This window comes from Salvia hispanica, chromosome 4 (assembly GCF_023119035.1).
Source record: "Salvia hispanica cultivar TCC Black 2014 chromosome 4, UniMelb_Shisp_WGS_1.0, whole genome shotgun sequence".
NCBI lineage: Eukaryota > Viridiplantae > Streptophyta > Magnoliopsida > Lamiales > Lamiaceae > Salvia > Salvia hispanica.
Window position 1 is genome coordinate 57,631,807 of NC_062968.1, and position 22,701 is coordinate 57,654,507.

A 22,701-nucleotide genomic window follows, 5' to 3' on the forward strand; every position below is an offset into this window, starting at 1 on the left:
TGGTTCAATTTAATTATTGTTTTATTTATAAAAGCTTTGCTTTTTATTTGGTAATAACGTTGAAACTAATAGTAATACTCCAATTTTTTTAGGACGGTGATTTCTATATGCAAATATAGGAGTGCTTCCAATTAATATTCCTCCGTTTCCCATAGTTGGCTGAAAGCTTTAAGCTGGAGTTTAAGAAAGGAATATTGAGTACGTTAAATAAATAGATAAAAAAGTAAGAAAGAGAAAAAGATGGAGAGAATAAAGTAAAAGTGAATAAAGTAAAGAGAGTAAAGTAAGAAAAGAAAAAAGTTACTCCTCAGTCCTATTAGGAGTCACTCTTTGATGGACCGAGTTTTAAGAAATGTAAGAAAAGTTGGTTGAAAAAGTTAGTGGAATGTGGGACCCATTTTTTTATATTGATTTTATAATAAAATGTGAGTGAATTGAGTTAGTGGAATGTGGGACCTACTTACTATTTATGGTAAAAATGAAGTGTGACTCTTAATTTGGACGGACGAAATGGAAAAATGTGACTCTTAATGGGGACGAGTGAGTACATATATGGAAATGACTCGACTAAGAGGAAACTTTTCGAAATGGAAAAATGACTCAACTGAGAGAACAGAGAGTAATTACTCTTTCCATACTTAAAAGTTATGTCTCAACTATAAAGGATGGAGGGAATATATAAATGAATAATAATTCATTCGCTTCAAAAAATACACTAGTTTTATCATTTAAGGTCATCTCTAATATTAGACAAAGTCTAAAACAGGGGCAGATCTATTTATACCTTAGGAGGGGCATTTGCCCCCAACTCATATTTTCTCCTCTGCATAAATATTGCTTTTCATATAATTTATTTTTAAAATTTTTCAGTAAATGCCCCTCCCCAAGTTTTAAATTTTCTTCATAAATAAATGTGCCTCGTCCCTACAAATTTCCGGCTCCCCGGTCTAAAATGAAAAGTTTTTAACTAATTATATACTATTAATAATGTTGACAACATAATCCACTAATGCTACTTCCATTCCTCTCTCTTTCTTAGTTTTTCACGTATCTTTGCTACTAAATTACACATAAATCTCGTATTATTTAAGTTTGTCTTTTTTTTACGGATGGAGGATACTAATTACCAAATTATTTGTTATTTTTAACTAGTTATCATTATTTAAAGTATGACAACAATAATTATTTCAATAAATAAGAAGTCGTGTGATCAGTAATTGGTGTCACAAATCGACAATCATCATCAATTCTTTGATTTGTAGTTTAATTTAGACTATTATTTTCTTCATTCAGTTTTCAATAGAATATTAAATCAAGCTCGTGGAGCGCGTCTAGACTATATTTGAATTAGTCAAGTTAAGACTAATTTGAGCCCTGATGTAATCTTACAATATCAACGCTCCATTAAAGTAGATTAGTAGTAGTAATTATTATTCTTATTTTATTCTATTATTTATTTTTTCTCTTTTTTTATTTTTATTTTTTATTTAATCACTAAATCCACTGCCTAAAAATATATATCCGAAAAAAATAGTCACATATGGTTGGACAAGGAGACTAATATTTTTGAATTTCATAATTTGACGGTCGCATTCAGATGTTGTAACACTTTGTCTTAAACCAAAACCTCAATTTGCGGCGCTGGACATGTCACCACATGCATATCTATCATCAAATTCGTGTAGAAATTACATCATGGTAAAAATGAATATTCAAAATTCAAGAATATAGTAATTTTAATTTAACAATTTCACTCTAGCATTTATTTTTGACTGCGGACATTTTCGGTGAATAGACGATAATTCCACCCATATTCATTTTTTCCATTAATTGACATGTATCAATATTTCCACCCATATTCAATTTTTACTACTACTTGACATTTTTCCACATAAGTTTTTTCCTGCGTGCTAGGTAGCACCACACTCTTCGTGAAAGAACGAATATGAGAATAAGAGATAGAACGAATAATTACTACACACTACCAGTACAATTAATAATTTTTTAATATATTGAGGGTTATGGACAGGTTAAGAGTCCAAGGTAGAAAATATTTTTTCTAATTTTAATATTTTTATAAATTTCGAAATAATTTATTGATAGAGAATTAGACTTTTACTTTATTACGGAAGTGAGCTAATAATCTCCATATTACTATTATTTAATTACTCATTGGTATGTTGTTAGAATATTTTATCATAATTAATGAAGAATTAAAATAAACAGTTCTCTCTCATCGATTTCTCTTCTTTTCCATCATGACGCTCTCATAAAAAATTTCGGTATTAATTCATAATTAATACTAGCAATTAATATCTACTCCGTATTAGTTACTATACGATCGTAGAAAGTCAAGCAAAGCATAATCTCTTTGACAAAATAAGGCATCGCTAATAAAACGTGTGATCATACAATTATCGCAATGTAACTTTCTTGACCTAATTTAATTTTTACGTCTACAATTACCATAGTTTCAACTATGAAATTTCATGATGATCTCGGGAAATTTCTCATCTGAAAACATAGATCTGAGCCATTTTCCAAAATAAATTATATTAGGAATATAAAATAAAGTATGTATATTTAGTTTTTCATTTGATTGGATGTTTTAACATTTTATATTAATAAAAATTATACTATATTTCACTTGCTCTCTAATTACGCATTTCAAAGTCGTAGTAATAAATTTGCCATGCTCAAGTGGATAGAAGTCAACCAACTTATGAAACGGGCATTCAATAATTATCGATTAATTAAGAAGTATCCAGTCAAATTTATTCATTAATTGCTAAAAAAATTGCACTAGAAAAAGTGTGGTATAGCTATTTACTAGGAGTAATTCACACCGAACCCCAACCCCACCCACCCCACGAAAATAATCTTACAAAAAAAACGAAGAAAGAGACAAATATATAAAAGACATGTGTGGAAAATGAAATTGCTAGGCTTTCAAATTCTGTCATATTCAGCACACAGAATTGAAACATAGAGAACTAAAGATACCTAGCTTGTTATATTTTGCATGATCAGAAAATATAAGGAAAATTCAAAACGGATAATTTATCAATCATTACTTCTAGATAGGGGAGAGGGAACTAAGATTCTAATTCAGATAATTCACTCCCATAAATATGACGAATGTCTTATTGTAGTACTATGAAATTGAAAGGGGGAAATCTTGAGATGATAAAGAATAGGTCCTAATATAAGTAATGATATTCCTTAACATGGAAAAGTGTAAAAATAGACAAAATTAATTTATGATATGCAAATTAAGATGTGAGCACAAAATTGTTTATAGTTTATTGTGGTTGAGACTGCCAGAGTAGACTTGCTTATTTTAATGGAGTGTTATTTATTGGTTTGGATAAACAATAAGAGAGGCGAGCAGCGTGAGCTGGAGGGTGTTTGCATTTCATTATTTAATACTGACATGATTATGATATAATATAGGTGGTGCGGTCCAGGACTCATAAATTGAATGTGGTACTCTATAAACCAAAAATAAAATATCAAAGAGCATCTCCGACGGCGGACGTCGCGAAAGTCCTACCTGATGTCCGCCATTGTAGAGCAAAAGGTCGGACACGCCCGTCCCATTAGCCCGTGCCCCAATTATTTAAATCCGACATTTCCTATATTATCCCATGATGAGATACCACTGACCCCTAACCACAAGTAGCACCAATCAAGGACAAATCAATGTCACATTTTATAAAACAATTCACCAAATCCATTCTCAGGTGACTTGTACCTGTGAGTAATCAATCAGACTTGTAACTTCCACTCGAAAAAAATCGGACAAAGCGTCCAAAATGTAGATCCATCTTCAGTTCTTGAATCATGTGTATAACTATAAGCGAGTCAGAGTGCCTCGAGTCCTGCAAGTCCACGCAGCTGCTCACAGACTATGAAGGTAATAGTTGTTTGTGGACCCAATCTTGCAAACATCGCGAACCCCCTAGTTGATTCTCAATCCCAGACGGTTAGTATGGTAATCGGCCCAGTTCAAGTTGAATCATAATGAAACTACAAGTGGTGCTCACCCTTTGTAAAGACCACGAGGACCTTCTGTTTGCAGAACCTGGAACCGTTCACAAAAATGCTTGTCATATAAGTATGCATCTAATGCAGAAGGTTCAAACAAAAGGCTACAAAAAAAATCACTTAGCAAAGACTCACATGCTGAATGATTAGGGAGTGGGAATTACTCAAAGAAAAAAGGGTAAACCCAAACACACTCAATCTTAGACTAAGTGAGAAGGAACGAATAAGTCAACCTGATAGGCACAGTGGAAGCCATTTTTGTAGCTTCCAACTCTTTGAGATTGTTGTTGCAGCATAAGTCTTGTTTTAACCATATCAACCGGCGCAGTCATAATGGTACTCACAGTTCCAGCTATAGTACTCGCACTATAAGAAATGACAAATTGCAGAATTACTAATTTAGAAACAGCAGAAAGATTCCCACCTATACAACTTGTGATTAACCTTTTTTCTTGAAAATTGAAGCATATGAGACTTAATCGAAAATTTTCTAAATTGAGATATGGCCAATAACCATGCAAGTGCAACTTAAGGTATTTCGTCATGCTTTTCAGCTCCAAACTATTATGCTTCTTCATTACACTATTATGCATATTTCATATTATGAGAGTAGCTTCCATAGACAAATATTGAGATGATGCAAAATTATGAGACCAGCTTGTTTCAGGCTGAAATTTGCTAATTTCATAAAAGGTTCGAATGAATATCACGTAGGCAAGAAAGCAAAGAATTTCTCCTTATTTGTTACATAGGTAGAAGATTAACTCTAGATATGAGGACACTATTTTCCTTAAGGTGTTAGCAGTTTTCAAGTATCTCAAATTTACAGAATCTCCCCCTCCCATGGTAGTAGTATCAGTAAGTATATAGTGTCTATCAGTCCAGGAAGAAAGAATTCTGGAGTAGTACAATGAATTACCAGATAGAGTGGAATTTATTTTCAGCATATCTTATAGTATTTCTATTAAGATCCACATTAGTTCAAGACTATCTACTGCCTAACCGAGCTAAGGAAGCTTCCAAGTTCCACAGGAGAGTGAAAAAGCACAAATATTAAAACTATACAAGGGGAAGCCAAGTACATAAGATGCAGATAAAATCCTTCCTGAAGAGAAGTCCAGTTCATCAACATCTGAAAAGTGGGATGACAAAATTACAATGTTAGACTGCCTCAAGTCATGAGAATAAACTAAAACAATGAAAAATTAACTTTGTTGCGACAAAGGGTGGTTCACCTGCTTGGATTCATCATATGTTGCCAGCTGTGATGCAGTCAATGCAGCAGCTCTGGTCATTGCAGGGCCAACCCCCTTCCATAGGGCCGCAATGCCCTCTTCTGAAGCAATTTTTTGCAGTTCTTGGATAGGCCCGCGGGTGCTTGTTCTTCTCATCTGCAACCGCACCTAAGAACAAAGCACAGTTAGTTGGAATTTTCTAGAGACAGCTCGATATCCATCACTTTCAGTACCTTCAGCACTTCCACAGGATTAGTAAGTGCTGTTGCAACAGCGCCAGAGAATGCTCCAGATGCAATCTTCATCAATACATTGCGTGACTCAAAAGCCAATTCACACACATATTTTGAAGGTTCGTATAAGCCTAAACGGAGACCCCCATAAAGAACTGACCTCATTAATGCAGGTGTCAATCCCAAATACAAGGCCCTGAGTCCTTCACTTTTGACTACTTGCATAGAAAGTTTTCCCTACACCGAACCAGGAGAAAAGTGTTCATCCTCGAATCCATCACCAGGTATAACTAACTAAGAAGCTTCTTCTATTAAAAAGAAAATCAAGTATGGATGCACACCATGCCAGTCAACGGGCCCTTTTGGCCAACTAGCTGCATTTGCAGCCTGACCTTCAGAACATCTGTATTCCAACATATACTAAGTCACTTCATTCCCAAAAAATAAAATAAACAAAAAAGGGGGAAACAATGACTTAAGAGTTTAAAGTTGTATGTACAGTAGCTATCAATTGGCTTTGGTTTTTTATGAATCTTATCATTAAGCATCAGCTATAAGTCTAAGGAAAAGGCACTCGTATCAAAGTTACAGCGTCTGACCGAATGCTGTGGGTTAAGAATCAAATTATCAACCTAGTCACCAAAAGCACCGTGTTACACTAATCACAAATCCAAGTTGATAGCTTTGACACCAAACACTTGCCAAATTCTCAACACTATTTATCTTTTTCAGAAATATAAAAGGAAAGGTATCACCCGCAGATTTAGCATACATATTAGTATAAAAAAAACTACTACTAGAAAATTGATAGGTGCTAAATAGAGAAAGAAATAACCTAAAGGATGTGTAATTCCGGTTGCAGTAGCAACAGACATTCCACTCGAGCTGAAATGATAAAAAATATCGGATGAGGACACTCCCCATTTTGCTTTCATTGATCCTACAACCATCATCCAATCTTAAAATCAGAAATTAACTTATAAACTAGTAAAATCGACGTTATATCTTCGAAACAATCAGCAGAAACAAGCGGATAAACAATTGGGCACAACATTATGAACCATCTGCATAAACAATAGGAATTACAACTTGTACACACACATTACTGTCAATCAATTGACAGAAAAAATTAACGCAGATTTACCAGCGGAGGAGGACGATGAGTTCGCCATAGGCAATTTCGACAGATTCTCTCTCCGATCGACTCTATTTTCGCAGACGAAATGATTGAAAGGTGAAGCGTTATTTTTAAGAAGATGAGGAAAGGCAAAGTTGCAACCTTGCTGTTGATGGCCTTCTTTTGTCTTTTTTTTTTCAGGAGATATTTAATTTTGCCACGATGGATACAAAACAAGCTTAATCTTGTTTTAATAAATTAAAATAAATATTGAATGGATTTATAATTAATTAACCAATAAAAATGAATGCTAATTTATATTTTACTTTCTCTTTTTTTCCATTATATAGTATCATATCATATTATATCAGCTAAACGAAACATACTGCAATTTATTAACTAAACGTGGCTAATTAGAAAATTGCGAATACATTGTTTAGTTTTGAGACTGCACTTGTTGTTTAAAATTGTTCAAGGAAATGCACTTGTTCAAACAATGCGTTATTCACACTAATTTTTACTAATAAATGACATAAAAAATTAAAAATATCCACTATATATCATACACTAGTTAAACAATAGACGTATAACAAGACAGGTACCAATTTCCGGTCTACAAAAAGTGAATTTTCCTACAAGCCTCAAATAAAATGAATCTGCACTTGTTCAAGCATGTATGCCCATCTCACCACTTGAGTATGCACCAAGAATGCTCGTGGTTCACAGCGCCTTCAATCCCACGAGTCCACGGAGCTGCTCGCATAGGATGAAGGTGATCGTTGTTTGAGGGCCGACTCTCGTGAACAACGCAAACGCCCTAGTTTAAAACCGAGAGAGTTAAGTTAACAAACCGCATTGGTGCAAGATTTTGCAGAATGCAAAACAGTTTCTCACCCTTTGTAGAAGCCTCGAGGGCCTTCTTTCCTCAGAAGCTGAAACCACACACAAATATACATGTCATTACTTTGCATAAATACTACAATGAGGCAAAAAAATAAAGAAGAAAAAGGTAAGAACCTGATAAGCACAGTCAAGGCCATTTTTATAGTTTCCAACAAGTTTGGACTCTCGTTGCAGCATAAGCCTCGTCTTCACCACATCGATGGGTGCAGTTGCAATGGTGCTCGCGCCACCAGCTACCGTGCTTGCACTGTGTTAGGAGTAAGTGACAGCAGTTGTAACTAACTTTATCTCACAAGCAAGAATGTGTTAGGTGAGTGGAGTTACATGAGATGCAGATAGAATCCATCCTCGAGTGAAGTCCATCTCATGACAAGCTGAAATTTATGTTGAAAATGTTACTTATAGTGCATGAAAGCAAGAGAATGTTGTCAATAGGGCAGAAACAGGACTCGACCCTCTTGGTTTCGTCGTATGTAGCAAGCTGTGAGGCGGTGAAGACAGCAGCTCGGGTCATCTCAGGGCCGGCCCCTTTCCAGAAGCCGGTCAAGCCCTCGTCTGCAGCCATCTTCCGCAGCTCCTGCAACGGCCCTTTCGTGATCAGTCTCCCCATCTGCATCCGCACCTAAAAACAACAAAGTTTGAAGAGATAGTTAGGCAAAGATTTAGAGTTGAAGATCCATGAATAGTACTAGTACTTACTACCTTCAAGACTTCGACCGGATTGGTGACTGCGGTTGCAAGAGCACCAGAGAAGGCTCCAATGACTATCTTGGTCAAGATGTTGGGGGAGCCCAAGGCCATTTCAGAGAGGCGCAGTGAGGGTTCGTATAAGCCTAAACGAAGACCCCCGTAGAAAACCGACCTCACTAGACCCGGTGTCAATCCCATATACAAGGCCCTCAATCCTTCATTTTTCACCAAGTTTATGCCAACTTGTCTCTGCATTTCTCCAAGAATTTGTCAAGCTAACTAAGAAACATCCTTATGTTGAAAAAGGAATAGTACACACATACCATGCTGATCAAAGGGCCTCTTTGGCCAACCATTTGCATTTGCAGCCTAACCTTTAGAAGATCTATAAACCACAATCACATACTTGGATAAAAATTGGATCTTGACAAGAAGAAGAAAGGAAATTCAGTAAAGCGACCTAGAGGATGAGTGACGGTGGAAGCAGCAGCGACGGCGGCTCCACTGGTGCCAAAATGGTAAAAAGCATGGGATGGGGAGGCTAGCCATGTTGCCTTATCTGATCATACAATTCAACAAAAACAATGAAGATGAGATGAGAGTGAAAAGTAGTGTTGATTTACTTACCAGAGGAGGTGTCAGCCACTGGCAATTTGAGAGCGTTTGCCATCTCTCAGCTCAAGCTCAAGCTCAAGGAGAAGAATAATGAGTGAGCAAGGTCCACCCCACAATTATGGAATTGTATGATCACATATTTATGTAGCAGAGTCAATCATTCAAGTTTAAAGAGGTACTTCTTTTATCAAATTTGTCTATTTACAATCAAGATTCACGTGAATGCCGTGGGGTGTCTAATTGTTTTGTTTAATGTTATTGCAATAGTTAAGAGAATCTTAATTCGGATCATTGAATCATTGAAATAATTTGTTAAACAAACCTGGAGTAATATTATAAAAAGTAGTAGGTGTGCGTCGGTATTCCAATAAATAAATAAAATTACGATGCTACAAAGATGTGGCTAACATTTAAAAAAACAAAAAAGCTTATTCCAACCACCATGTTCCAATAATAAATACTCCACATTTCAATTATTTGTACTTTGTGTGTGCAATGTTGTATTAACAGTGGTTTTAGAATTTTAAAATTCATGGGATCAATCAAATAATACGCAAAAGACTTATATTGAATGAAGGTATACAACAAAGTCACAAAAAACTTGTGATAGAGAAGGTCCTGCGGAGAGCAGTGCAGCTCCAGTGGAGACTGTGTGAATACGAGCTTTGGTTGGATACTGATTGCTCGCGAAAAAATCTCTATCTCCATTGTCAAATCAGTTGTCATACTCATCGGGCATGGACAGATATCGGTTCACCAACGAGGTGGTCGCAAGGCTCTGTCATCATGCTGCATTTGATGTTCGTTATTGTGGGACGGAGGTAGTACTACTACTCTATGGACAGATATCGGTTCACCAACGAGGTGGTGGCAAGGCTCTGTCATCATGCTGCATTTGACGTTCGTTATTGTGGGACGGAGGTAGTACTACTACTCTATTCTTATTGTGGGACGGAGGTAGTAATACTACTCTATTCTTATTAGTATTCCATTAATTTATAATCGAAGTATATATGGGTACAATCAATTCACATTATATGTATAATTAAAGTTGAGTATTCTGTTACATGATTAGTAGGATATTCAAATATGCACCAGGTCGCATATCCTATAAATTAATGACTTCTCATTTGGATACTCAATTCTCAGATTCGATTACTCGTGGCTACCCCTTTACCCACCCCTTCATAAATACTCCAATTATAAACTCATACAATTAATCATGAGAGTGAATTTGCTATATATGAAAGAATCTATCACTGCTATATATGCGGTACTAAATTCTTTAATTCTTAATTAAGATTTCTTTGTTATACATTAGTATTTTATTTTTTTCTAGTTATTTCTAATGAAACGGCAACAAACATTTAATAATCATTTCAATTTTAACTATTCGTTCGGTAAACCTTGGACAGGTTCAAACGTTGGATAGGATGATAGGGTAGGGCGGGCTTGGGGGGTGGGATGGTTGGATGAATTGAATATTAAATGTCAGCTGCCGTTTCATTAGAAATCTTCTGCGTTTTAACCACACCATCCCTTGTTTTCCACGAGCAAAAACAGCATAGAGTTGACACGTGGAAACAGATTATCATAAGCAGAGCAAAAAGCACCATCGTATCTCATGAGCTCATCAGAATTTCATAGTAACCACAATTACTCAATAACCAAGAACCCATTTTTATCCCAAACAAATACAAATAAATAGGGAAATCTACTAATAAAGTTTTTTTTGCTGAATTTATTTCAAGCAAGAATCCACCCCATTTCAAACAAGTGAATAATCAACTGTTGACATTGCGTATACCGACACTTACGGTACGATATTGGTATGGTTTTTGTCATACCGTAACTTTCGGTAAGGTATACGGTATGGCACTCCCGGTATGGTATACCGTACCGAACCACCCCTAGCTGTGCCTATGTGTCTGATTTTCAGGTGTTTTGTGGTTAGGGTTATGATTTTATACAGTGGTGTGGAGAGTCAACTGTTCAATGGTATGACTGCAGCTTGACATGCTATTTGTAGGTCAGGACACCAGCATTGGAAATATGGGATATGGCATTAGCAGATTGGATTCTGCCTCCAGACTTCTTGATGGTTCGAGTTCCAGTGATGAGATTCGTGCTAGTCCTCGGATCAATAGGCAGTTGCATTCTGTAGACCATGATATTGCTCAGCTAACAAGGCTCCAATCTCCGCAGGAGAATTTTAGGCTAACTCATCCAGGGAAGCGTGAGTATCCCGTCTCAGTAGTGACGATGCTGGCTGGTCGAGAAGCAAATCTTTTCAAAAGAGGGAGGTTCTCGCCAGGAGACTGCCGTCATGTTTTGAGTAAATATTTGCCTGTTAATGGTCCGTGGGTTGTGGACCAGATGTCAACCAGGGCTTATGTGTCGCAGTTTTCGGTGGATGGCTCGCTTTTTATGGCTGCTTTTCAGGTACCAAACCATAACACTGCATCAAGAGAGTGATAGAGAGGGCAAAGAAAAAGGGAAAAATTTAATTGTGTTTTATAGTATCTAGATTCTTTCCTTGCAATCATGACCTTCCTATTGTATCGCTGATTACGTATCAGGGAAGCCAAATTAGAATATATGATGTCGAGGGAGGATGGAACGTTCGAAATAACATTCTTGCGAGAAGCTTCACATGGACAATTACTGATGCAGCCTTATCGCCCGATAAAAGACATCTTGTAGGTTCCCTTTTCCCATTGTTTCAAAAGCATGTAAACGTTTTTTAGAGTTGTTCTATAACTCATATGCACTGCTATCTCAGCATGTTTCAATGCGTACGTCTCAATACTCATGAAATATGTGCCTTCTTTTATAGTAGCTCATAAGAAAAATATTATTCGAGTTATCTTCTTATGATTATCTTATTATGATTGTATTTCAGGTTTATGGTAGCATGTCGCCTATAGCACACATCGTTAACGTTGGATCTGCTGCGAAAGACTCCCTTTCAAACTTCACTGTATGAAGTTCAACTACTGTTAAGTTTTGGCATCTGAAGTTACCACATAAAACTTTATGTTGGATTTATTTACACTGCATTCACAGTTATCATTCTAGTCATCTCATGCCCACCTTTTATTTCATTTACCTCATGATGTTATGGTGCGGTTACAATTCGGTACAAACACTGATAATTAGTGTTTCTAATTTTCTTACCAATTTCTTTAAAGTGGTCTAGTAAAATTCAAAGCATACAATTTATATCAAACCCTTGGTTTCTTGTTTAATACTACTGCATTTTTTGAGTGGAGGTGGTAATCTTTCTGTGTTACTTCTATCACATTAGCATTGATGAAATACGGGTTTTTACTCTTTAGGAACATGAAAGTTTGGATTTCACTTCTCCTGAAGATGGTGGCTTTGCCTTTGGAATGTTCTCGCTGAAATTCTCGACCGATGGACGTGAAATTGTTGCTGGAAGCAATGATGATGATATATATGTTTATGACCTCGAAGCGAAGAAAGTCTCTCTTCGCACCACAGGCCACGGGGTAGGGTTGTAATACTACTGAATAGTATTTTCTATATTTCGCTCCAGAACTAGACTTCCGATTAAAAATCAAGTATTGTTCGGCTCCAACAAAACGCATGTTTTATATTGTGATCTTTTGGCTTTCAATACGTCTGCATAAGTTTGATCTTTGCTGCATGTCAGTTAATTATATCTCTCATTGAGTCTAGGGAAATGATTTCAAACTTGTCACCGATTCTTATTTTCTTTTTCTTGCAGTCCGATGTCAACACCGTCTGCTTTGCTGATGAAAGTGGCCATCTTATCTATTCAGGAAGCGATGACAGAGCCATTAAGGTAATACAGTGTCAGTGCACCTCATTATGGAAGCATTCAATTTGTTAAAATGAGATACTATTTCATTTTCACTTATTTTTCTTGAAAAAAATATGCGGGACATAACAAAATGGCGCCACATGTAGGTTTGGGATAGGCGCTGCTTGAGACCGAACGGAAAGGCTGCAGGGATCCTAAAGGGGCACCTTGAAGGGATTACATTTATTGATAGCCGCGGAGACGGCCGGTATCTTATATCCAACGGGAAAGATCAAGCCATCAAGCTGTGGGATATCCGGAAAATGACATCAAAACATCCCTAGTACGTGTCAGTTTTTATGTTACTTCTCATCTGCTGCTTTATGTTAAGCCATGGGAGTGATCTTGTGATACTGAGTTAGAATTATTGCGATTCTCCTGTATCTGATTCGTATTTCAGCTATCCGCTACACAAGAATCCGGAGTGGGACTACAGATGGATGGAGTACCCTTCACAAGCGAGAGAGTTGAAGCACCCTTATGATCAGTCGGTAGCAACGTATAAAGGCCATTCAGTCTTGCGCACTCTAATCCGCTGTTACTTCTCACCCGAATACAGGTAAGTCTTTAGACTGACTCCACCCGTTGTACTCGATTAGATGTCCTCAAAACTCTCGCTTGTTTGCAGCACTGGACAGAAGTACATCTACACCGGATCTCACGATTCTTGCATCTATATATATGATCTGGTACGCCCTTGTCCTAGATTTCCGCATATCTCGTTTCAACGAATTCATTACAGTCCAAAAATGTGTTTCAGGTTACGGGCGCCCAAGTGGCAAAGCTGAAGCATCACAAGTCGACAGTGAGGGACTGTAGCTGGCACCCGAGCTACCCAATGCTGGTCAGCTCGTCTTGGGACGGGGATGTCGTGAAGTGGGAGGCTCGTGGAGGCGGGGAGGCGCCCGCACCTGCAAACAAGGAGATATTGAGGAGGAGACATTTCTACTAAGGTTATGGCACTGTAAGTGTAAGTTCACTTGCCCCATAATAAAGTAAAAACCACATCTTGTTATTCAACTTGTAATAAAAGGAACTTTTATTCTTAGTATCATATTTTGTGTTCATCTTATTTTTCCTATTAACTGCCCCTATACCGATGTTAAATATAATGAGTATATTTGTGTTGTAATTATGAGAGCAAGTGCTTGAATTAATTATTGTACCAAGATATGCACCTAACATTTTTTTTCCTTTCTTTTATTTCACTTATTTGGTTTCTGTTGGTTAAGGAAGATGGTTGGTTCATTTCACATCCGCGAAATGATTGAACAAATTCCAATGAAATTCGGTACAAAAACCCAAAAATTATGACAAGTAATTACTCCCCATTCATCATCATCACCACCTCAATATTCTGTATTCACTTTTCCCAAGTGTTTTCCCAGTGTTGTCAATAGTCTAGGTAGTAAATTTATTCCGGCTTAATTCCGAGTATATATATTAATATATTTAGGTGGTGTTCGATTTTCAAGATAAAATAATATCAAGATATAATTTAGGATTAAATTGTAAGATTATTTTAAGTCATAGGTGGTTACTTATGACTAATTATCCCATGATTATTCATCTATGATTGACTTGTGAGTTGAATCTCATGAATCAAACACACTATAAATTTAATCTCGGATACAATCTTAAAAACCGAACATAGTGGACAAATTAAAAAGACTTGATTAGTCTTTAGCCTCATTTTTCATTTTTATATTTTGAATCGTCTTTCTATTGCTTTTCAAATTTGAGTTAAAGTACGCATTAATTACGTTTTATGGTTTCGAAAAAGTAAAAAATTTATACACAAATCATAAATATATGACCACAATATTATGCGCGTTCCATGTACTATATATGCGCCCATATATTTTAATTAAATATATAAATAAATCGTTTTTTTTTCAAATAAACCGGTTTTTGGTTGTACAAAATTTGGTCACATATATTTACAGTTTATTTATTTTTTTAATAGAAAGATTTCGAAGAAAAACAAAAAGTAAGGACAATGTACACCAATACCATATTTAATCCTCCACAAATCAGAAGAAAAAAACAAAAAGTAAGATAAATGTACACCATATTTAATCGTCCACAAATCAAATCAATCTATTTCATTCTTAGACAATAGTACATTAGTACTTATTTTATTCCTGTACCACATGATACAGTTGATGATCCTTTATAAAGCGAAATTGCATAAATTAAAATCCATGGATAAATTGAGATTTTGAAAGATTAGTATGATAGTTGCAATAATCGAGAGGGTCATACATGAATAACAAAATGACCAATTTCACCTAACTATACTACTATAGTTGGATGACAAAAATTTAAATTGGTCTATTTCAGTCCCCTGGCCCCTACCCAGTAGAAAATTCAAAATATGACTTCATATCACCCTGCAACATATTCCCTTTAGCTTTTCATAGTTTGAGATGCAAGAAAAGAAACTTGGAGAAACAATAAGAAAGGTTAATCTTGAAGTAATCTCTTTTTGACTACATCTTGATTAACAAATGATTCCTCATCAAATGGAGAAGACAAACAGACATCCCCACAATCTCCATAACCTTTTTGTCTTCAAATTGTTTGAACTATTGCTTCCATATTAAAGCACTCCTACTAAAATCATCCACTAAAGACAAATTACAAAACGCACACACTAAATATTAAAGTGTACATGTATATAATTGTAAGCAAGAGAGGAGGCAATCTGACAATTTACAACGTCTTCTGTAAAAGCAAGAAAACAAATGATTTGAGATGCAAAGCAATACTCATACTCCCTCTGTTAAACAGTAATAGAGGCATTTCATTTTGCGCCCTCATTTTGAAAAAGTAATATTAAATACTTAAAGTGGAAAGAGAGCAAAGTAAGATATAGAATAATGGAGAGAAGAGTCTTATCTACGATATTCTCACTTTTACTTTACTTTTTCTCCACTTTAACTATTTATAATTATTTTTTCAAAATGAGTGCGCAAAATGAAATGACTCTATTGCTGAGGAACGGAGAGACTCTAGGGAGTAGTATTCAATAAGAAAATGAAATAAAGCTATATAAGTATTAATAAGTGTTTTTAATTACAAATAAGCTTAGCGTCACCAATAGTAATTAGTAATCCCCAAAAATAATGAAATAATAATCCACAAAATTATTCTTCAAAAAAAGTAGAAATCCCCATTCTACCCTTTCCACGGAATGCATTGCGACGTCGGTCTCGTCTTCTGCCTCCCAGCCTTCAACGGGCAGGGCGTCTGCACGGGCAGCACCATGCAGTTGTACTGTAGGCATAGAGAGGTGCTCAGCGGAATCTCCACCCTTGGATTAATCCTGATTCCGGTCAGATAATTATGCTGTAGATAAAGAATCTCTATGCTGCCCGATAACAACCGGTCCACGAAGCTGACCGGCACCTCGCCCGTGAACCGGTTGTTATTCAGATACAGATTCTGAACCGTCGACAGAAGCGGCGATATCCCCCCGGAGAGCCGATTGAAGCTGAGATCGACGGTGGGGATTCTCACCTGCTCCAGAGGCTGGACCGGACCGGAGAATTCATTTCTCTGGAGCTGGAGATTGCTGATCGGGAAACTGAATATTTTGCCCGGGATGCAGCCGGTGAACCGGTTCGAGCTCAGGTCTACGTAGCTCAACCGGTTCAACCCGTATAAAACCCGGTCCACCGGGCCGGTGATCCGGTTCCACGACAGAGACAGGTACTGGAGCGACGGCGGCAGTCCGGCCGGCGAGAGGGAGCCGGAGAGATCGTTGTGCTTCAAATCGAGCCGGGTTAGGGCTCGGGAAGTGAACCGGGGGACCGAACCGGCGAGGCGGTTGTGGCAGAGGATGACGTTGGAGAGAGACGGCAAGGCTCCGATTGAGAAAGGGATGGCTCCGGTGAGCTGGTTGAAGCTCAAATCGAGCGTCTGCAGCGCGCGGAGCTGCCCCAAACCCGCCGGGATTTCGCCGGAGATGAAATTGCGGCTGATTGCTAGAAAACGCAGGTTTTTCAGCTGGGAGAGAGTGTGGGGGAGTTGCCCGAAGACCCGACCCGGAACGATGGTAAATTCGGATAGGGCGGAGAGCTTGCCGATAGCCGGGTCGACCCGACCCGTGAGACCGGGGGATCCGGCCCGGGGATCGCCGAGGTTGAGCGCGATCACTCTGTCTCCGTCGCAGTAGACGCCGGCGAAATTGCAGGGGTCCGACGTGAAATCCCAAGAGGCGAAGTAGTTGGAGCCGCGCAGATCGCTCAGGCTCTTCCGAATCGATTGGAGGGCGAGGAAATCGACGGGGTGGAGCATGGAATGCGCGGCGGCGATCATGTGGGATAGCAGCAATACGACGCCGTATGCGCGGGAATTCGTCGAGAAATGCTTCATTTTTTGACAATGGAGGAGGCGAGGGGTTGTTACTTATAAAGGAGCGGCGAAAGTGCTTTTCCGTGACAGCATCAAAAGTTGCAGAGAAGTGTAAATACAGATACAGTGGTTGATGAAAAAGAAGAAGAGTGGCTTCACATGAAAGAAACTCTCAAGATAGAAAGAGAGAAAGAAATTATTAGTGGAAATTTGGGCTTGTATAGCTTCTTGGAGAAGGTGGGAAAAAAAAATTACTCCCTCAGTCAGTCTTAGTTGAGTTCGGCACGAGTTTTAAGAAATATAAAAAAAATTTAAGTTTATATATATTAGTTTTATAATAAAATGTGAGTGAAGATAGGTGAGTGGAATGTGAGGCCTATTACCAATTACTCCCTCCGTCTGCGAATAGGAGTCTGATTTTTCCATTTTAGTCCGTCCACAAATAGAAGTCCCGGTTCATTATTAGGTAAATAGATCCCACATTCCACCAACTCATTTCACTCACGTATCATTTAAAACTAATATATACAAGTGGACCCCATATTCCACTAACTTTCTTCTACCCATTTTTTTTAACATTTCTTAAAATTCGTGCCGAATGGAACGAGACTCCTATTCGCGGACGGAGGGAGTATAAAATAATTCAATTGGAACTCTTAAAGTGGGACATATAAAAGTAGTAAATCGAGACTCCTAGAGTGGAACGGAGGGAGTAAAAAATGGCTGCAGCTCTGTATCTTCTGTGTCTGTGTAAATGAATTAGTGATTCATTATTGGGGTTGAAATTTAGGGAAGGGACTAATATGGGAGAGGTTTTATTTAGGGGAGGTTCGGGTTGGCGAACGGATGTCCGAGCCTACGTGGCGGAAATAAATGCGAGGTTCGGGTTCCATATATTTTAATTTTCTGGATTAATTTTTGATAAGTGGAACTTTTGGTTGGAATGATGGTGACGTGTCGAGGCACGTAATAAATATGAACGCTAGCTAGAGGGTGCCACGTTGGAAGAGAGAGAACAGTGTACTGACAGCTGGATGTAGAGTTCAGCTGTAATCGCCTGAATCGCGGTGCAGGATGTGTATGTCATGGAACAAGTTCAGTCTTGTACCTTTGTTTTTATGTTGACTTAACAGCTTTCTATCATGTCTAGAGACTTGAGAATCAAGTACTATGACAGCTTGACTATGTATAATTAGTAATCCCTTATTTTTACAGTAGACGAGCCATTTTATCGTTTTGGTATATTTTATAACATTGAAATACTTTTTTTTTAAGTAAAATTTAATATATTTTTTTTATTTATTTTATTCTTTCTCTTATTTTTTTTTTCATCTCTCTTCCTTTTTTATTTCCTACTTTATTCTTGTTTTACTTAACTCAGTTAACACATTTTTTCTTAAATTGCATGCCAAAAAGAAACGTCTCAATTATCGTAGAATTGAGGAAGTATATCATTTTAAAAATAATTAAATAAATGTGTTTTATAGTATTATTCCCTCATTCCCAACTAAGTTGAGTCAAAACTTTTGGACATTGAAATTAAGAAATCGTGTTGAAAGTAGGAGAGATGAATAAAGTAAGAAAGATAAAGAGAGAATAAAATAAGTGATGAAATAAAATAAGAGTGATTGAATGTTTTGTTTTTTGTTAACAAAAAATGACTCAACTTAACTGAGACAACAAAAATAAATACGACTCAATTTAGTTGGGACGGAGGGATTGCTCGATTAGATTTGACAAAGGTTGCGGCTCTAGTTATTATAAGGTCAATATGATAATAATTCAATTTGTAAGGTCAAATTCGAATATGATATATTGAGGAAATCTAAATTGAACACAAACTTTTCCATTACATTCAAATTCAAACACGACATGAACATGTTAGCAATGCGATTCAGTTGACCTTGACACCACACGATAACAACATGATGGCGATACAAACTCGACATAACAGCAACATGAAACTCGATATGATAATCTAGCGCATATGAAAAACGAAAAATGATAAATGATAACTTAAGCTTAACTTTAATAAAGTAATAAAAAAAATGATTGGAATAATACTCCTTCATTTAAAAAACAAAATAAACGACATTGATTTTAATGAAAATAATACTCCTATTGTTGTGTGTATTTGTGATGAAAATTACTAGCCCTAAATATATAGTTTTTCTTGGGGTCCAATATTTGTCGCAAATATAGTACATAGGAAGGACGTTATAACTTCGAATTCAATTTTTCAAAAGGTTGAAAGTGTAATAGATATTTACTTGATTGGTTCATTTATAACTGAAGTTCGTTACAACATGGGCTTCATAAATTTAGCATTTATAAGCATAATAGTAAATGATTTCCTCATTTTTCACAATAAAAAATGTCAAGCACCCGATCCATTTTGTCCACGCCTCTTTTCTATATTTTCCTTTTGAGGGTCAAAATTGTAATTGGGCTGAATATATTAAAAGTGATTTATCTATATATTTAAATGATTCATGTCCAAAAATAATTATCACCGTCAGCATCGAACATTTAATTCATTTGGAAACTTGTTTTTGTAAATTTCGATTTGAACAAAAATTTCCCTTTCTTCTCTTCGATCACAAATTTTAGAATACTCATCTTTCTTCTCTTTTAAGTTGAAGACGAAATTCCACCTTAAATAAATCATCAAACTGAATAAAAATAAGAGTCGGAAGACAATTTGGACATTTATTCATGTGTCTTACTTTCATTTCTATTTTCTTGAAGGTTTTGATTTTGTTTGTTTTTTTGCTATAATTAACTAAGCAAAGTATATATGTAGATACATGAATTTATTTATGAGTCCTATTTTCTTGTTTTAGCTCGGGTTTATATCTTGCTATTTTTTATTTTCGAAAATAAAAATTAATGATAATAACCCACGTGCATTTTATTTATCTTTTACTTTTGCTTTTGGGTCTTTTTAGAATACTCATGTGTAGCTCTCAATTTGTGGGAGGACCATTATTTAATCAACTAACCGTAGCCACATTATATACTCCTATGATTTATTTGAGTATTATTAATATCTATTACTCCATCATCGCTCTTGACAAAGATATTTATTTAAAAAAAATTAGGGTCACATCTACTAGATTCTAAGACATTATATTATAGTATGTGAATTGATGTGTATTCAATAATATAACAACCTTTGAGTTCAATTAATATAGTTATATATCAATGATTTTTAAAAAATTATTTGTAACATCGTATGTTACACATTAATAGAATAAAATATGAGAAAAAAATTTCACAATCTTCATAGGAAGGTCCTCATCTATATAGAGATTATGGCAGAAAATGGTGCATAAATAATATAGACTAGGCCATGCTGTTAGCTATGATGCATATTAATAATAGTGTGATAGTAGTATATAGGATGGTGAAGATGATCTTACATTTATTAATTTTGACTATATTCAATTTTACTTCTTTTTCCAATTTTTCATAGGCATGTGACATGTCTAATAGTAATTATTCAATTTCACTTAATGATTATACGAAGCTGAGACATTAGCAATTTGTTGTATTGAAAGATAAAATTGAAAGACAATTTGTTAGGCCGTAAAGTCACACACAAAAGGGTCCATTTTAAAATGGAAATTCAAGACAATATAATTGAGTGGCCTAACCATAAATGCCCCTTTAAAGATTAATTGCCCAATAAAACATAAATGTATTTATATTTACACGAGATCATTTAATTTAGAAAAGTTGAAGAGAAGGAAAAAATTGACTAAATTAGGTATGGGTTTGTGACTAATGGAATGGCTTGTAAATATGAAAATTGAAATGGTCCTTGCTATGAGTAAATTGCACGGGGAAATGTGCTCATTTCAACAACCCCACTACCCTTGTAGTCCCTCGAAATCAATTCAATTTTTATTTGATAAGTTGTAATTAAGTGCTATGTAAATTTGATACTAGTATATTATAGATGAAAGAATCATGTGTGTATATTTATAAAGTTTAGGTATCTTGTCTTTATCATCCACCTACACTCGAGTCCTTTGAGAAAATCATTATTACTATGCAGTGTCTCCACCTCCCTCCCATCTCCCATTCTTTTGCCTCTCATATTCACAGATAGGGAAGAGAGAATGTCTTGCTTGTAAATAAAATAGTTAATCATTTGATCAATAATGATTCTCCGTTTATTCCATAATCACTAAAATCCATGACTTCTTGAATATAAGAGTAGCGTCTTACCAATCGAATTACAATTCTTAGAGCATCTCCAACGGCGGACGTCAAGGTAGGACGTCGCGGAAGTCCGACCGGACGTCCGCCGTAGTGAAGAAAAAGGTAGGACACGCCCGTCCCGTGCGCCCATCGGATGGGCTCGGACGTCCTCGCGACGTCCTACCTGACGTCCGCCATTGTGGAGGGGGTCGGACGTCCCTGTCGGACGTCCGAGTTAAAATTTATTTTTTTTAAAAAAAAAACTCTATAAATACGGCTCTATATATACGGCTCGTTAAATTTCATAAATTTGAAACGTATAAATTGAATAATTGTGATTTTATTTTATTACGGGAAGTCCTAGTGAAGTCCTACATTGTGCAGTGGAATGAGAAGTCCTAATGGGAAGTCCTAGTAACGTGGCAGGAGGTTTTTGTGGGAAGTTCTAGTGGGAAGGACGCCACCGGAGATGCTCTTAGTTACCTGTACATTTTAGCAATGGTTTAAGCCAAAAAAAAAGTAGACTAAACTCTTGTATTCCAACTCTAATTTTATGACATCATCCCAACTTTCGAATAGAAACAAAAGAAGAGCATTTAAGGAGGAAAAAAGAATAAAAACTTGACGCATTCTGAAAAGTAAAAAATGAAAGAGAGCTGTAAATTGCAAAAGTCTCCAAAATGGCCAGCATGCTATGGTCTGAAAAGCAAAAATAAACCAAGACAATATCAATGTCTACATTGACTTAACAAACAGCATGCTATAAAAAGATAAAAACAAAAGATTCACATTTAGCACAACTGTACTTGCACATATATTTGTCAGATTCAAAGGGAATCTTTGCCAACTCTTTAAATGAGATTAGAAATTGATTTGAAAATGGAGAAGTTTAATTATTCCTCTTTAAAAAGAGATTTAAAAAAGAAAGGGTAGAAATTGGATGCAAAAGAGAAAGGCATGTAAGCCCAAAATAAAGAAGGGCTTGATTTGGTTAGTGCTTTGGCAGATAGAAACAAAATGGTTTTAAAAAAAATAAAGGTTTGGACTCTCAAAATCTTATCTCCATCTAATGCATTTACAAGAAAGTGCTTAACTATTCAGTTTTCCAAAAATATAATGAACTTATAAAAAATCAATAAGATACTCATGTATCACAATATCCTCAATATTATAATTGTGCAGTTTTAGCAGTATTATTATCAAAAAAATATATATTGCTTTGTTATTAAATCCAGTACTATGCATTTAGATATTATTATTATATTTTTTTATTATTTGTAATTGCAGACACACCAAATAGAATATTCTCTAAACATAATTATGTTACCTCCATCCAATCACCAATACACTTTTTTTAAATTTGTAATTTAAAAAAAGTACATACTTAATACTTTTAGAAACTTCAATTTAGGTACTGTCCAATCAGTTTGATTGTGTATTTTATCCATT

At 36.1% G+C, this 22,701-nt stretch overlaps 4 protein-coding genes across 6 annotated transcripts; 1 reads left to right on the plus strand and 3 right to left on the minus strand.

Annotated features, from left to right (window-relative positions):
* Positions 1 to 3,614: 3,614 nt before the first annotated feature.
* On the minus strand, positions 3,615 to 6,802 carry LOC125219629 (mitochondrial substrate carrier family protein ucpB-like). Of its 2 annotated transcripts, XM_048121654.1 has the most exons (9): positions 6,660 to 6,802; positions 6,351 to 6,455; positions 5,857 to 5,918; positions 5,516 to 5,752; positions 5,283 to 5,450; positions 5,130 to 5,179; positions 4,281 to 4,413; positions 4,047 to 4,084; positions 3,615 to 3,961 (listed from the first exon to the last, which is right to left on the minus strand). In XM_048121654.1, exons 1-9 carry the CDS (start codon positions 6,685 to 6,687, stop codon positions 3,865 to 3,867), a joined length of 918 nt encoding a protein of 305 aa, XP_047977611.1. In that variant the 5' UTR covers positions 6,688 to 6,802; the 3' UTR covers positions 3,615 to 3,864. The 2 variants fall into 2 exon arrangements, with proteins under 2 accessions (XP_047977611.1, XP_047977612.1); XM_048121655.1 differs by lacking the exons at positions 5,857 to 5,918; positions 6,660 to 6,802 and having other exon boundaries at positions 6,351 to 6,452.
* A 358-nt stretch (positions 6,803 to 7,160) lies between these two features.
* Positions 7,161 to 8,967, minus strand: LOC125223973 (mitochondrial substrate carrier family protein ucpB-like). Its single transcript, XM_048127298.1, has 9 exons — positions 8,853 to 8,967; positions 8,686 to 8,784; positions 8,549 to 8,610; positions 8,238 to 8,474; positions 7,990 to 8,157; positions 7,860 to 7,909; positions 7,650 to 7,782; positions 7,527 to 7,564; positions 7,161 to 7,449 (listed from the first exon to the last, which is right to left on the minus strand). Exons 1-9 carry the CDS (start codon positions 8,893 to 8,895, stop codon positions 7,353 to 7,355), a joined length of 927 nt encoding a protein of 308 aa, XP_047983255.1. The 5' UTR covers positions 8,896 to 8,967; the 3' UTR covers positions 7,161 to 7,352.
* A 1,848-nt stretch (positions 8,968 to 10,815) lies between these two features.
* On the plus strand, positions 10,816 to 13,819 carry LOC125217848 (LEC14B protein-like). 2 transcript variants are annotated; one of them, XM_048119407.1, is made up of 10 exons: positions 10,818 to 10,941; positions 11,046 to 11,282; positions 11,420 to 11,539; positions 11,743 to 11,820; positions 12,179 to 12,352; positions 12,592 to 12,669; positions 12,795 to 12,970; positions 13,088 to 13,246; positions 13,316 to 13,376; positions 13,448 to 13,819. In XM_048119407.1, exons 1-10 carry the CDS (start codon positions 10,900 to 10,902, stop codon positions 13,637 to 13,639), a joined length of 1,317 nt encoding a protein of 438 aa, XP_047975364.1. In that variant the 5' UTR covers positions 10,818 to 10,899; the 3' UTR covers positions 13,640 to 13,819. The 2 variants fall into 2 exon arrangements, with proteins under 2 accessions (XP_047975363.1, XP_047975364.1); XM_048119406.1 differs by having other exon boundaries at positions 10,816 to 11,282.
* Positions 13,820 to 15,721: 1,902 nt separating this feature from the next.
* Positions 15,722 to 17,239, minus strand: LOC125218857 (LRR receptor-like serine/threonine-protein kinase RGI2). Its single transcript, XM_048120637.1, has one exon. The coding sequence runs from the start codon at positions 17,065 to 17,067 to the stop codon at positions 15,868 to 15,870; it is 1,200 nt and encodes a 399-aa protein (XP_047976594.1). The 5' UTR covers positions 17,068 to 17,239; the 3' UTR covers positions 15,722 to 15,867.
* Between the last annotated feature and the right edge of the window lie 5,462 nt (positions 17,240 to 22,701).